Source organism: Megalobrama amblycephala, linkage group LG6, assembly GCF_018812025.1.
Source record: "Megalobrama amblycephala isolate DHTTF-2021 linkage group LG6, ASM1881202v1, whole genome shotgun sequence".
NCBI classification, from domain to species: Eukaryota; Metazoa; Chordata; class Actinopteri; order Cypriniformes; family Xenocyprididae; genus Megalobrama; species Megalobrama amblycephala.
Window position 1 is genome coordinate 43136560 of NC_063049.1, and position 16110 is coordinate 43152669.

Here is a 16110-nt window from a genome sequence, read left to right on the forward strand (position 1 = left end):
TTACTATTTTGTTCACTCAGTTTGCGAAATCATGCGCATGGTTTACTAATTCGTTCCCTCGATTTACAAATCGTGCACATGATTTACTATTTAGTTCCCTCGATTTACAAATCGTGCACACGGTTTACTAATTTGTTCCCTCAATTTGCTAAACCGTGCACACGATTTACTATTTAGTTCCCTTGATTTACAAATCGTGCACACGATTTACTATTTTGTTCACTCAGTTTGCGAAATCATGCGCACGGTTTACTAATTCGTTCCCTCAATTTACAAATTGTGCACATGATTTACTATTTAGTTCCCTCGATTTACAAATCGTGCACATGATTTACTATTTTGTTCACTCAGTTTGCGAAATCATGCGCACGGTTTACTAATTCGTTCCCTCAATTTACAAATTGTGCACATGATTTACTATTTAGTTCCCTCGATTTACAAATCGTGCACATGATTTACTATTTTGTTCACTCAGTTTGCGAAATCATGTGCACGGTTTACTAATTCGTTCCCTCAATTTACAAATTGTGCACACGATTTACTATTTAGTTCCCTTGATTTACAAATCGTGCACATGATTTACTATTTTGTTCACTCAGTTTGCGAAATCATGTGCACGGTTTACTAATTCGTTCCCTCGATTTGCTTAACCGTGTGCATGATTTACTATTTAGTTCCCTCGATTTACAAATCGTGCACACGATTTACTATTTAGTTCCCTTGATTTACAAATTGTGCACATGATTTACTATTTTGTTCACTCAGTTTGCGAAATCATGTGCACGGTTTACTAATTCGTTCCCTCGATTTGCTTAACCGTGTGCATGATTTACTATTTAGTTCCCTCGATTTACAAATCGTGCACACGATTTACTATTTAGTTCCCTTGATTTACAAATCGTGCACATGATTTACTATTTTGTTCACTCAGTTTGCGAAATCATGTGCACGGTTTACTAATTCGTTCCCTCGATTTGCTTAACCGTGTGCATGATTTACTATTTAGTTCCCTTGATTTACAAATCGTGCACATGATTTACTATTTTGTTCACTCAGTTTGCGAAATCATGCGCATGGTTTACTAATTCGTTCCCTCGATTTACAAATCGTGCACATGATTTACTATTTAGTTCCCTCGATTTACAAATCGTGCACACGGTTTACTAATTTGTTCCCTCAATTTGCTAAACCGTGCACACGATTTACTATTTAGTTCCCTTGATTTACAAATCGTGCACACGATTTACTATTTTGTTCACTCAGTTTGCGAAATCATGCGCACGGTTTACTAATTCGTTCCCTCAATTTACAAATTGTGCACATGATTTACTATTTAGTTCCCTCGATTTACAAATCGTGCACATGATTTACTATTTTGTTCACTCAGTTTGCGAAATCATGCGCACGGTTTACTAATTCGTTCCCTCAATTTACAAATTGTGCACATGATTTACTATTTAGTTCCCTCGATTTACAAATCGTGCACATGATTTACTATTTTGTTCACTCAGTTTGCGAAATCATGTGCACGGTTTACTAATTCGTTCCCTCAATTTACAAATTGTGCACACGATTTACTATTTAGTTCCCTTGATTTACAAATCGTGCACATGATTTACTATTTTGTTCACTCAGTTTGCGAAATCATGTGCACGGTTTACTAATTCGTTCCCTCGATTTGCTTAACCGTGTGCATGATTTACTATTTAGTTCCCTCGATTTACAAATCGTGCACACGATTTACTATTTAGTTCCCTTGATTTACAAATTGTGCACATGATTTACTATTTTGTTCACTCAGTTTGCGAAATCATGTGCACGGTTTACTAATTCGTTCCCTCGATTTGCTTAACCGTGTGCATGATTTACTATTTAGTTCCCTCGATTTACAAATCGTGCACACGATTTACTATTTAGTTCCCTTGATTTACAAATCGTGCACATGATTTACTATTTTGTTCACTCAGTTTGCGAAATCATGTGCACGGTTTACTAATTTGTTCCCTCGATTTGCTAAACCGTGCACACGATTTACTATTTAGTTCCCTTGATTTACAAATTGTGCACATGATTTACTATTTTGTTCACTCAGTTTGCGAAATCATGTGCACGGTTTACTAATTCGTTCCCTCGATTTGCTTAACCGTGTGCATGATTTACTATTTAGTTCCCTCGATTTACAAATCGTGCACACGATTTACTATTTAGTTCCCTTGATTTACAAATTGTGCACATGATTTACTATTTTGTTCACTCAGTTTGCGAAATCATGTGCACGGTTTACTAATTCGTTCCCTCGATTTGCTTAACCGTGTGCATGATTTACTATTTAGTTCCCTTGATTTACAAATCGTGCACACGATTTACTATTTTGTTCACTCAGTTTGCGAAATCATGCGCACGGTTTACTAATTCGTTCCCTCAATTTACAAATTGTGCACATGATTTACTATTTAGTTCCCTCGATTTACAAATCGTGCACATGATTTACTATTTTGTTCACTCAGTTTGCGAAATCATGTGCACGGTTTACTAATTCGTTCCCTCAATTTACAAATTGTGCACACGATTTACTATTTAGTTCCCTTGATTTACAAATCGTGCACATGATTTACTATTTTGTTCACTCAGTTTGCGAAATCATGTGCACGGTTTACTAATTTGTTCCCTCGATTTGCTAAACCGTGCACACGATTTACTATTTAGTTCCCTTGATTTACAAATTGTGCACATGATTTACTATTTTGTTCACTCAGTTTGCGAAATCATGTGCACGGTTTACTAATTCGTTCCCTCGATTTGCTTAACCGTGTGCATGATTTACTATTTAGTTCCCTCGATTTACAAATTGTGCACACGGTTTACTAATTTGTTCCCTCGATTTGCTAAACTGTGCACACGATTAACTATTTAGTTCCCTCAATTTACAAATTGTGCACATGATTTATTATTTCATTCCGTCAATTTGCTAAACTGTGCGCACGATTTACTTATTTATTCCCTTGATTTACAAATCGTAAACACAATTTACTTATTTATTCCCTTGATTTACAAATTGTGCACACAATTTACTAATTAATTCCCTTGATTTGCTAAACCATGCGCAAGATTTACTAATTCGTTCCCTCAATTTGCTTAACCGTGTGCACGATTTACTATTTAGTTCCCTCGATTTACAAATCGTGCACACGGTTTACTAATTTGTTCCCTCGATTTGCTAAACCATGCGCAAGATTTACTAATTCGTTCCCTCGATTTGCTAAACCGTGCGCAAGATTTACTATTTCATTCCCTCGATTTGCTAAACCGTGTGCACGATTTACTTATTCGTTCCCTTGATTTACAAATCATGCGCACGATTTAGCCTACTATTTTTTTCCTGCATGTCATGTGCGGGGCTCCATACGTATCTAAACTGGAAAATAAGACAGAAAATCATCAGCGTAACATCGATAAGATAAAATGTTGTCACATTATATCTCCAATAATGTAAGATGATAATTAGTGCTGTCAAATCGATTAATCGCAGTTTATCGCATCTAACATAAAAGTTTGTAAATTATATATTTTTATGATCAAAGCTCTGTAGTTTTAAAACGTAATGCAATGCAATACAATGATGATTGAGAGATGAACAAATAAACGCTCATTAAAAGCCTGATGATCAGTCGGCGCCGATGGCCTCATGGACAGCGTGCCGACAAGTAGCGCCAATGCACTTCGGGCGACCCGAGTCTCGGCTCGTGATCCTTTCCCGATCCCGTCCCTCCCTCTCTCGCACTTTGCTTCCTGTCTAATCACTGTCTTATCATAATAAAGGCAAAAATATATCTTAAAAAAAAAAAAAAAGCCTGATGATCATATTTGATACTCACATCTGAACATGATTTTTCTAAAAAATGATGATGGTTAATCAAGTACTTTAAGATTTCACAGTAAAAAGACACATGAACCACGAGCTGAAGGTTAGCTTGCTAAAAAAGTATAAACTATGAATCAGAAGACATGAAGGCATGTAGATGTGTGCACGAGGGTTTTCAGTAAAGTTGTTAATCATTTAAAGTCTTAATTAAGAGTCAATTCCCCAGAGTGATTTACAAGTCAAGGCCATTCACTCCATCTGATCTGCCCAAACATGCTCCTCATACCTGGCATCCTCCACATAGAAGCAGCACTCTTTCTTCTTGATGTTCCCTTTAATCCAGGAGGCGAGCGAGCAGCGCTGGAAGGAGGGAGACAGACACAGATATCGGCCACTTTTAACAGCATTCACAGCGAGCGTTTGCACAAGAGTCGGCTCCACCGCTGCCTCATCCATGCTCGTAGCAGAGACAGTGAGCGTGAATGAGAAGGGCAGACGTGCCGGAGGGGGAGGGTGTGTACGGGCAGGACAGCCTACAATGCATTTGCTGCTGCACTGAAAAACTGCACTGCTGCACCAGTGATGTCAGCCACGGGGACGGAAGCACTACTGGAATATGGACAGGGTCTGACAACTTCATTTATTTGTGAAAGGGCTTTAATCATGAGTTGTACTATGAAAACATACTACAACTTTGCTGCGAACCACAGTAAAAAATAGAATGTTTTAAATGCAGTTATTTAAAAAAAGGATAATTTTTGTGAATTCTTGATTCTGTGCTACAAACTAAAATTATAAAATCATAATATTTTTGCTTGCTTGATAAACAGGTCAACGCTGATGTAAATGAATGCAAGAGACACTATATAATGAGTATAAATATATAATTCAGCAGTGTTTTTTTAGTATCAATGATATAGTATTATAGTTTTATTATTATTTTGAATTAGGTTTTTTTTATATACTTTCTGTTTTCATTTAAAGTTTTAGTGATTTTTGTTGTGTTTTTGTCATTTTTATTAGGTTTTGTTTTTTAAATATGTCTATATTTTTTATTTAAGTTTTAGGTTTTTTATTTTAAGTCTATTAGATTTTAGTTTACCTTTTTATCATCTGTTATGTTTATTTTCTATTTGAAGTAATGAAAAAGTTATGGTAATAACCATGGTTTTATATATATATATATACACACTCATATATAATTAACAGACAATTAACTGACATCTTTTCGCATATTAATCACCGATTGAGTGATTACATGAGACATGATTCATTTCAGTAAGTTGTACTGTATAAGTGATGATACACGTGGCAACTTTTTGAGCAATGTTGCCGTCAACAGGCAACCTGGTGAGACACAGGGCAACGGACAGTTGGCAGCAACTAATCAAAGAGGGCAAAACTATTGCCAACCCAATAAATACTTTATTATAAACACTTGTTAGGCACTTTATTATTTTAACTTTTCAAATATTCTCTTCATTTTTATTAAAGGTGCCATCGAATGTTTTTTTACAAGATGTAATATAAGTCTAAGGTGTCCCCTGAATGTGTATGTGAAGTTTCAGCTCAAAATGCCCCATGGATTTTTTTAAAATAATTTTTTTAACTGCCTATTTTGGGGCATCATTAACTATGCACCGATTCAGGGCTGCTGCCCCTTTAATTGCTCACGCTCTCCGCCCCCTCCCGAGCTCTCGACTCTATCATTGCATAAACAAAGTTCACACAGCCAATATAACCCTCAAAATGGATCTTTACAAAGTGTTCGTCATGCATACTGCATGCATGCGTCGGATCATGTGAGTATAGTATTTATTTGGATGTTTACATTTGATTCTGAATGAGTTTGATAGTGCTCCGTGGCTAAAGCTAACATTACACACTGTTGTAGAGATTTATAAAGAATGAAGTTGTGTTTATGAATTATACAGACTGCAAGTGTTTAAAAATGAAAATAGCGACGGCTCTTGTCTCCGTGAATACAGTAAGAAACGATGGTAACTTTAACCACATTTAACAGTACATTAGCAACATGCTAACGAAACATTTAGAAAGACAATTTACAAATATCACTAAAAATATTCATCATGATATCATCAGTTATTATTGCTCCATCTGCCATTTTTCGTGTTGTTCTTGCTTGCTTACCTAGTCTGATGATTCAGCTGTGCACAGATCCAGACGTTAATACTGGCTGCCCTTGTGTAATGCCTTGAACATGGGCTGGCATATGCAAATATTGGGGGCGTACATATTAATGATCCCGACTGTTACGTAACAGTCAGTGTTATGTTGAGATTCACCTGTTTTCTGGAGGTCTTTTAAACAAATGAGATTTATATAAGAAGGAGGAAACAATGGAGTTTGAGACTCACTGTATGTCATTTCCATGTACTGAACTCTTGTTATTCAACTATGCCGAGGTAAATTCAATTTTCAGTTCGATGGCACCTTTAAATATAAATGCCTTTCCGATCTGATTTGTGATAGGAAAAGGGAGAAGAGCGAGTTTTGCAAAAGGCAGATTCAAACCCGCGTCAATTGCGTCAAAAACAACTTTCACTTGCCATGCGCCCTACAGTCTACGCCACTACAGACGTTAAACAAAATGCGTCTTTTTAGTATTTAACTGAAAATATTTGAGTATCCAGATAAAAATTTGTTGCTCATTCTCAATGGGAAAGTGCCCAAGCAACATTGCCTGGCAACATTGCTCAAAACGTTGCCCTGTGCATCATCACCTTATCTGTAAACATACCTTCTGATGTTCATAAATATTTTTTCATGCTGTAACCGCTTGAACTGATATGCTACAGTGATCTGTCACGTCACATTTAAGAGAGTCAAAACACCATTTATTGTTTGAATTTTGTGATAAAATGACAGAATTTGAAAGTTGAGACTTTGTTTCTTAGCAGAAGTAACAAATCAAAAAGCTTTTTTGTGATTACTGGATGGGAGGTGCTACAATTAATGTTTGGTGTAGGGAAAAATGCGGAACTGGCAACCCTGGTGGTTCATACGGTCAAATAGAGCCTGCTTATCGTCACTATGTTTTAACTGTTAATGCGTTATTGTTGTGTTAACTTGCCCTGAATGGACTATATGCACGGAGCGTTCTTTAGAACTTCCGCATTAATATAAGCCAGCTCGAAAACTTCCGGTGAGATGTCATTTGCTGGTGTGTTGAGCATCAGTAGTGTAATACTTAGTTTATAATCAGAATATAGTCACTTAAATAGTGTGGCATAGCATTAATGTAGTTATTCAAACGTAAGACAGCATAAAAAAAAAAAAAAAGACGTACCTCAATGTTCCTCCTCGGCTAAATTCAATTCAACCATTAGTTTTCACACTTTTATGTGGAAAAAAAACTTCAAAAATTAAATATTTATTGTGCACTTTAGTTAGATTAATTGAATAAAATGTGTGTTTTCACAAGTGTGCTGAAATCATTGAACTTGCACTGCTGTGATTACAAAGGGAGAGCACAGTGCTCGCTTTCTGTGTCATTCACAATAAAAGTTATTGTTTTTCATAAGATTTTGTGAGTATTTCATACTTCACATTGACAAAATGTATTTTAAACCTAGTTATTTTATAATGTTTAATATTTAGTCAAAAACGAAGTGAAAAACGTTTAGAGGAAATGGCTGATATGTGCGCAAATAAATGCTACTTTGCCGCCACCTGCTGGTTAAAGTGCTAATTACTGTCTTTTTTATTTTTAAATAAGTGTTTTCTATCAAATGTTAAATTTCCTACATTTTCCTACATTTCCAACGTTCGGTTTTACAATGGGGACAATTTCAGAAGGATTCAAATAATGTTTGTGGTCATCACATTAAAAATAACATTTGAAGTGCTGGGGAAAAAATGTGTGTGCGTGTCTAATTATAGACACGGCGTTTTTAAACAGTCCCAATAGCTTCGTCTTTATTGCAATCAATAAAACTGGTTTATTGGCAAATTAGGTAAATGTGATAACTGCATTATAATATAACTACAACATTAAAAAGTCAACCATAGATGGTTTTGTGTCGATGTACAACGACTACAGAATGAACAGCTAACAGTTCACCGGAAGTGCTCGAGCTGGCTTAACGACAACCAGGAAGTAACCCGTGCATATAGTCCATTAAACATAAGTATGAGTTTATTTTCACACGCAGTCTGACACGTTTTTTCACCCCTTTTTGATTGACAGGATATAATCGGTCCTGATCATCAGCTGTTTTTAAACAGTCGGCCGATGGCCAATAGTAAATATAATAGCTTTTATCGGCCGATACCATTTATTGGCTGATACATCGGTGCAATGTCAAATATATATATATATATATACACAAAATTAATTCAATTATCTTTTTAAAAAATATGTAAATAGCCACAAACACACATGCAATATGTCTCACCTTTTCAATGTTTAGGAATACATTTGTCTGTATCAGATTTCCTAATTGGATTTTGCTGACATCCATTGGGTGGACTTTCTCCTCTGATGGGAACAGCATCTCTGCAAACAAAAGTGTTTTGTTTTTTTTTAATAAAATTTGCATTTGATAAACATCTTGTTCTACAAAAACACACACAGTACATTTTCTTACGTTTAAGAACAGTGAAACAACAGTGAAACTGAACGAAGTCCTTCTAGTCTGGTTACACAGACCAGCGATAGAAAAAAGAAAACAAAATAGCTTATTTTACACCGAATACACAAAAAAGTAACAAGCTACTTTTACACTAAATAAACTCATCATTGTGTGTTCTGACTGGGTTTCACATTGAAGAAAAGAGAAGAAAAATAACAAAAATCCCTGCTGAAGGCTTAACTTTAAACACTATGCTGTGCTTTTTCACATCAGTATACTAGTCATCAAAACAAGTTGCCACACAATGGTCACCAAGTGCAATTTACATGGATGATCAGATTACATTATCATTGAGAAAAGCGCTCAGTTGTATGGACTATTTTATGGAGCTTATTGTACAAAACTTCAGTCTATATTAAATGTAATATCATGGGGAAAAACATTATACTCTCAAAAATGTCTCTTTTTGTGTTCTGTGGAAGAAAATCACACACATATGGAACAACATGAGGGCTAGTTGCCTAAAAATGACAATTTAAATTTTTGGGTGAACTATCCCTTTAAGAGCGGTTGAAAAGAGTATCTACCCCACAAAATTCCTCGCTACAAGTTTAGTCACCATACACGATGCACTTACCAAATACCATATTTTATCCCTTATCTATTTATTTTTCCTCAGCCCTCAAGCCTTTTTGCTAATTTCTTCCTAATCCACTGAGGTAAACTCTGTCACATTCTGTTGGCAATACAGAAACACATGTGGAAATGAATAGTGAATTTAAAGTACTGTACAAATTACAAATATATTTTAAAAATCACACAACTTACATTACTGCCTGTAAGAGTATATGAGGTGTTTCAGAGTTCATGGTAGTTGAGGTGTGACTGATTTGGTCATTATGGAAGCGACGCTACATGCCGTGTCTTAAAGGGATAGTTAATCCCAAAATTAAAATTACTCAGCCTCATTTCTTTTTCAAGTTATACCGGTTTGAAACAGCATAACAAGTAAATGATGGCAAATATTTTAATGATCCTTTTAAATAATAGTGGGGCGAGAAAGGCTGACCCTAGATCATGCATTACTTGCATGCTCTTAGGAAAAGTAATCATTTTTAAATAATCATAGACCTATTCAGTTGATTTTTTTAATGGGAATGAAAGCGAGGCTTTGAGGGATAGACATCTCTTCAGTGGGTTGTTGTTATTCATTCAGAGTGACTAAAATGGCTGGCAAAATCAAATCTGGACCCCTGACACAGGAACAGTTTCTTTTCTCAGGCAGTCTATCTCATTCACAGTTAATGCGCCCTCTGGCAATAAACATACATGTGCAATACACAACACTATTTATAAATATATTTATATATTTAACACACCATACCTCTATTTACATGTCATTACCTCCTGTAACATACATACAGTCTATTGTACATACACATATTGTCTATCTATTTTTTGTATACTTGTTTATTTTTGTAGGTTGTACCTTGTTATTGTGTATCTTTTTCCAAAAAGAAAGACTGTTATTTCTTATTTACTTAGAAAGCTCTTTCTGATTCCGATTCTGATTGTGCCTGATGGAGCTCTACTTGCAGATCATAATCTGCAGGAGAAATTGTACTTCCTTGTGTAAAAATGATGACAAGTCTCTGAATAAGTTGTATCTTAGTTTCAATCAGGTTCATGCAGTCTGGTGAAGACACAGGAAGAAACATGCATCAAAGGAACACGCATCAAAATGCACCAGTATGTCTATTGCACACAGCAAAAAAAAAAGTATTTTTTGGTATTCTTTACAAATATCTAAATATTCTTAAATCAAGATACATTTACTTGAGAAGCAAGATATAAAGTCTTGCGTTCTGAAAAAATGTATCAAAATGAAGTGAGTTTATGCTTAAAACAAGATCAAATATCTGCCAGTGTGGTCAGAAAAATAAACTTAATTCAAAGGGAAAACAATCTATTTTATTTTTTTACCCCACTGGCAGACTTTTTTTTCTTGTTTTAAAAATAAAGTCACTTAATTTTGATGCATTTTACAGAAATCAAGACTATCTTAAAGGGTTAGTTCACCCAAAAAATAAAAATTCTGTCATTAAGTATCCTACACAGCAATTGGGTTGTTTTAACCCAGCAGTTGGGTTAAATGTTTGCCCAACCTGCTGGGTAGTTTTATTTAACTCAACTATTGTTTAAAAATTACTGTATTGCTTAATTAAAATTAACCCAAAGTATGTTGGAAATGAACATTTATTAATGTTCAATGAATAATTATTAAACAATAAACATTGATTAAATTGCTTATTAATAAATTTATATTAATAAACTATTAAACTATTAAATTAACATTAATAAAATATTAAAGCTTATTAATAAACATTCATCTTTTGTCTATTATTGTTGCCTCTAATTGCATCTGGTTTTTAATTTCCCAACTATTTTGGGTTCATTTTAAGCTAGCCATATAGCAATTTTTAAACAATAGTTATAGTAAATAGTAAATAAAACTACCCAGCAGGTTGGGCAAACATTTAACCCAACCGCTGGGTTTGTCCATTTTCAACCCAACTTGGGTTGTTTTTAACCCAGCATTTTTTAGAGTGTACTTTCAAGGTCCAGAAAGGTATTAAAGACATCGTTAAAATAGTCCACATGACTGCAGTGGTTCAACCTTTATATTATGAAGCGACAAGAATAAATTTTGTGCGCAAAAACAAAACAAAAAATATAGTTGCAAGCAGTGATGACGGGCCCAAGCCTCAGTGGCTTCAGGGCAACTGTGCATGATGGGCAATATGCATTTAAACCGGGTAAATATAAAAAGACTATTTTAAAATATGCCACATTTACAATGACATTACTTTAATCCCTTGCCATGCCAACACTATTCTAGATATACAATATCCATTTGCAATTTAACATCTCAATGTCTTTACACCAAGTTAAGAAAGTTTGGTGTGAATTGTATAAACCCTCTAGAAGTAGTAGTTCAAAATTCAGAGCCTGATTTTTCAAAAAATCCACATTCAAACCAAAATAGCCGACTTACTGTTGGTTGGAGCTAATGAGTGTAAATTAGAAAGTCGTCCAGCTCGATAAGAACAATATATGTAGCGAGGTTTGGTGATTGTAGGCAAAACTAATGCCCCACTTTTGTCAAAAGGTGGCGCTATAGAGCCCCTCCTCCCCGCCCGTTTCTAAGGCTTTGCCCATATCTACTGGACAACATCTCTGATGTGTGTTTCAAGTTTCATGCAATTTGAAGCATGAAACCTCCCAAAAATATTATTAAAGTTTGACATGTTGCCATGGAAACAGTATTTAGGATATCAAGAATCCTTTTCGCAGGTCTACAGATCACAGATCTGCTGTGTTTTGACATTATACTAATGAAGTCTGAAGCAAATCGTGTAAAAATAAGAGGGTGATTTCAAGGCATTTTTGAAAGTGACACACTTCCTTTTCAGTTTCAAGTGATCTTGAGCGTGTCACAAAAATGAACCGAAACTCAGTGTATACTTGACTCACATACATGAGAAATATATCTATATGGAAAGCTTGAAATGTCTATTTTAAAATGAACCGATTCAAATCTAAAACAAATATTCTCATATTATGTAATCCATATGAATTATGCATATGCATATAGGCGAATTATGCATTATGAATTATGCATATAGGCGCATCCACTACTGCGAGATGACGAGTCAGCATCGTTGATCAATAAATCATTAAAATGTTCAGAAGTCTCCTTCAGTTTTGTCACACCACATTCATAATCGTTACATTTTCTGGTGTGCTGCTGCAAGCTTTATGTGTAAAATGAACGAGTTGTATAATGTTTGTTGCATAATCCAACATTTTTCTCAGTGTAAAATAATGAAACCTGTACTGGGTGCCTGGTGCCAACGTGAAAGACACTTGGGCCAGTTGATGGAACTGTCACTGCCTGATATGGCCAGTGGTGCATTTTCAAGAAAGTTTATCTGCACGTGTTTTTAAGCCTTATCTGAGAGGAGGTTCAAGAGCTGGCCAACCTGGAGCTTAACACGCTCAAAACAGTGGAGGTGTTTGTTGACTTTAAGAGCAACATTCCCCCCACTCTTATGTCCTTATTCTATATTTGTCTGTCTTTATTATCTTTGTCCTGTCACTATCATTCTCTCTGTGCTGTAGAAGCTTCTGCCACCAAAACAAATTTCCCGTATGTGTAAACATACCTGGCAATAAAGCTTTTTCTGATTCTGATTCCGATGCTGATTGTACCAGAGCCTGATGATAATCGTCATCTGCAGGAGAAATTGTACTCCCTTGTGGATAAAATGATGATAAGTATCTGACTAAGCTGTATCTTAGTTTCAATCAGGTTCATGCAGTCTGAAGACACAGAAAGAAATGTGAAACATTTGAGGAACATGCATCAAAACACACCAGTATGTCTACTGCACACAGCAAAAAAAACAAAAAGTTCAGTATTTTTTATTGTTATCCTCTACAAATATCTAAAAATTCTTAAATTAAGATACATTTACTTGAGAAGTAAGATATTAAAAATTAATCTATCAGATTTCCAGATACTTTTACCTCTGTGATTAGTAATGGTAGTAATAATTTCACAGCTTCATATATGGGTCAATGACGTGAAGGGACGTAAGGCCTTAATAATAATAATAAACAAAGATATGACATCCAAAGTATGTAAGGTAGTACAACTAGATCTCTTATATTGAATCCAAAAGGTTTTAATTATATTTTGCTACATATAAAGCTATTTTAAAGATTTTGAAGTGTCAAAAGATCGTTCGGTTTAACCGTCCAAAGGCCAATACAGCCATTTCATTTGTGATTAAAATATCTTAAAATGTAATAAATGTATATATTTTTATTCTGGCATGATTTTATAACATCATATATCAACATAGTGCAAAATGGTATTAAAATTATGTGTAGAAATCGTTGCTTTGTTATGAGAAAGAATGTCCGGAAAAATGAAATTCACTGATGTCATTCGGAGAAACCAATATAAAGGGACCATTTTGGATCAAGTCATGCGGTCAGTATATGTGACAGGATGTGACATCATTCAGACACCTGCAAAGGATCACATGGTCATGATGACCATGGTCATGGTCTGATTTCAAAACACTGCTTCAGGAAGCTTCGGAGCGTTATGAATCTTTTGTGTCGAATCAGCAGTTCGGATCGCATGTCAAACCATCAAACTGCTGAAATCACTTGACTTTGGCGCTCCGAACCGCTGATTCGACACGCTGATTCGACACGCTGATTCATAACGCTCCGAAGCTTCCCGAAGCAGTGTTTTGAAATCGGCCATCACTAAATAAGTCGTTATTTTGTTTTTTTTTGGCGCACCAAAAATATACTCGTGGCTTTATAATATTAATATTGAACCATTGTACTCACATGAACTGATTTAAATATGTTTTTAGTGCATTAATGGATCTTGAGAGAGGAAATGTCATTGCTGGCTATGCAGGCCTCACTGAGCCATCGGATTTCAACAAAAATATCTTAATTTGTGTTCCGAAGATTAACGAAGGTCTTACGGGTGTGGAACGGCATGAGGGTGACATTATTTTCATTTTTGGGTGAACTAACCCTTTAACTATTTTTTTGTAATTTGATGCAAAGGTAATATAATACTAAGTATAGTGTTATAAATGTACATACATTTTTTAAAAAATGAAGATATATAAACCAAATGACTTTTTTGGTGACAAATTTTGTGCATCTTGTAAAAAAATGACAAAAACAGTGTTAAATGATTATAAAAACCACATCATCTCATTGTTAACACTTAATAAAACTTAAAAATTAATTATATCTCCATATTTTAAACTTTTAAAAACCTTATTGGTCAGTGTGTGTTCTGACTGGGTTTCACACTAAAGAAAAGGGAAGGAAAACAAAAATCCACACTGAAGGCTTAACTTTAAACACTATGCTGTGCTTTTTCACAGAAGTATACTAGTCATCAAAACAAGTTGCCACACAATGGTCACCAAGTGCAATTTACATGGATGATCAGATTACAATATCATTGAGAAAAGCGACCAGTTGTATGGACTATTTTATGGTGCTTATTGTACAAAACTTCAGTCTATATTAAATGTAATAACATGGGGAAAGACATCATGCTCTCAAAAATGTCTCTTTTTGTGTTCTGTGGAAGAAAGTCAAACTAGTATGGAACAACATGACAGTTTAACAAATTTATTTTTGGGGTGAACTATCCCTTTAAGAGCGGTTGAAAAGAGTATCTACCCCACAAAACTACTCGCTACAATTTTAGCCAAAATACACGATGCACTTAGTAAATAACAAAATCACATATTTTATCCAGTATCTATTTATTTTTCCTCACCCCTCAAGCCTTTTTGCTAATTTCTTCCTGATCCACTGAGGTAAACTCCGTCACATTCTGTTGGCAATACAGAAACACATGTGGAAATGAATAGTGAATTTAAACGTTAGTTCTACAAATATATTTTAAAAATCACACGACGACTTACATCACTGCCTGTGTAAGATTATAAATATGAGGTGTTTTAGAGTTGATGGTAGTTGAGGTGTGACTGATTTGGTTGTTATGGAAGCGTCGCTAAGTGCTGTGTCTTAAAGGGACAGTTCATTCCAAAAATATGAATAATTGATGGCGAATATTTTAAGTGAACGATCCTTTTAAATATTAGTGGGACGAGAAAAGCTGACCCTAGATCATGCATTACTTACATACTCTTAGAAAAACTAATAATTTTTTAAATAATTATTCACAGCAGCGCCATCTTTGATTTTTGACGCGAATGAAAGCGAGGCTGAGGGATCGACATACATCTCTTCAGTGGGTTGTTGTGAAAATATTTTGTATTTCCAAAATACTTAAGAATGTTTTTTCTTAACATGTTCTTATAAGACAAAACTCAAGAAGAAATAAAATTATTAAAAATCACCTTAACTTATTAAAGTTAGGAAAACCTCCAAACTTGTCTTAAAGGATTAGTTCACTCTCAAAAATGTTCCTGATAATTTACTCACCCCCATGTCATCCAAGATGTTCATGTCTTTCTTTCTTCAGTTGTAAAGAAATTAAGGTTTTTAATGAAAACATTACAGGATTTTTCTCCATATAGTGGACTTCACTGGAGCCCAAAATTACAGTTTACAGTGATCCCAGACGAGAAATAAGGGTCTTATCTAGAGAAACCATCGCTCATTTTCTAAAAAAAATGTATATGATTTTATAAAATTTATAAAATATGTTTTAACCATAAACACTCATCTTGAACTAGCTCTCTTCTTCTCTATTAGAATTCCAGCAGTGTAGACGCTGCTAAGTGTATTACTGCCCTCCACAGGTCAAAGTTTGAACTAATTGTTATATACTTGCACTAGCATATTGCATGTGACAATTTAGTTCAAACTTTGACCTGTGGAGGGCAGTAATACACTTAGCAGAACTAATCCTTTAAATGCCCAAAGGTAAGATGTTTTATGAATTTATTGGGTTGTTTCTTTGTTCTTATTAAGCATCACACAACACAACACTATTATTGTAATACTTTTATTAAGCAAGGAACAATTAAATGGATCAATAGTGACAGTAAAGACATTTATAATGTTACAACA

At 34.8% G+C, this 16110-nt stretch overlaps 1 protein-coding gene across 10 annotated transcripts in view; it reads right to left on the bottom strand.

The window, feature by feature from the left end:
- trpm2 (transient receptor potential cation channel, subfamily M, member 2) overlaps positions 1-15094 on the bottom strand; it is a 60726-nt gene extending 45632 nt beyond the window's left edge. For 3 of the 10 annotated variants that reach the window (XM_048194738.1, XM_048194737.1, XM_048194734.1), the window contains exons 1-6: positions 14997-15094; positions 14849-14905; positions 12684-12840; positions 9095-9193; positions 8281-8381; positions 4149-4222 (exon numbers count right to left, since the gene is read on the bottom strand). In XM_048194738.1, the coding sequence (XP_048050695.1) occupies positions 4149-4222; positions 8281-8381; positions 9095-9104 (185 nt within the window). In that variant the 5' untranslated portion in view covers positions 9105-9193; positions 12684-12840; positions 14849-14905; positions 14997-15094. Of the gene's footprint in view, positions 1-4148; positions 4223-8280; positions 8382-8472; positions 8710-9094; positions 9194-9285; positions 9378-12683; positions 12841-14848; positions 14906-14996 lie in introns of those variants that run through there. The other 7 variants (XM_048194739.1, XM_048194736.1, XM_048194740.1 and 4 more) reach the window with 7 other exon arrangements.
- Between the last annotated feature and the right edge of the window lie 1016 nt (positions 15095-16110).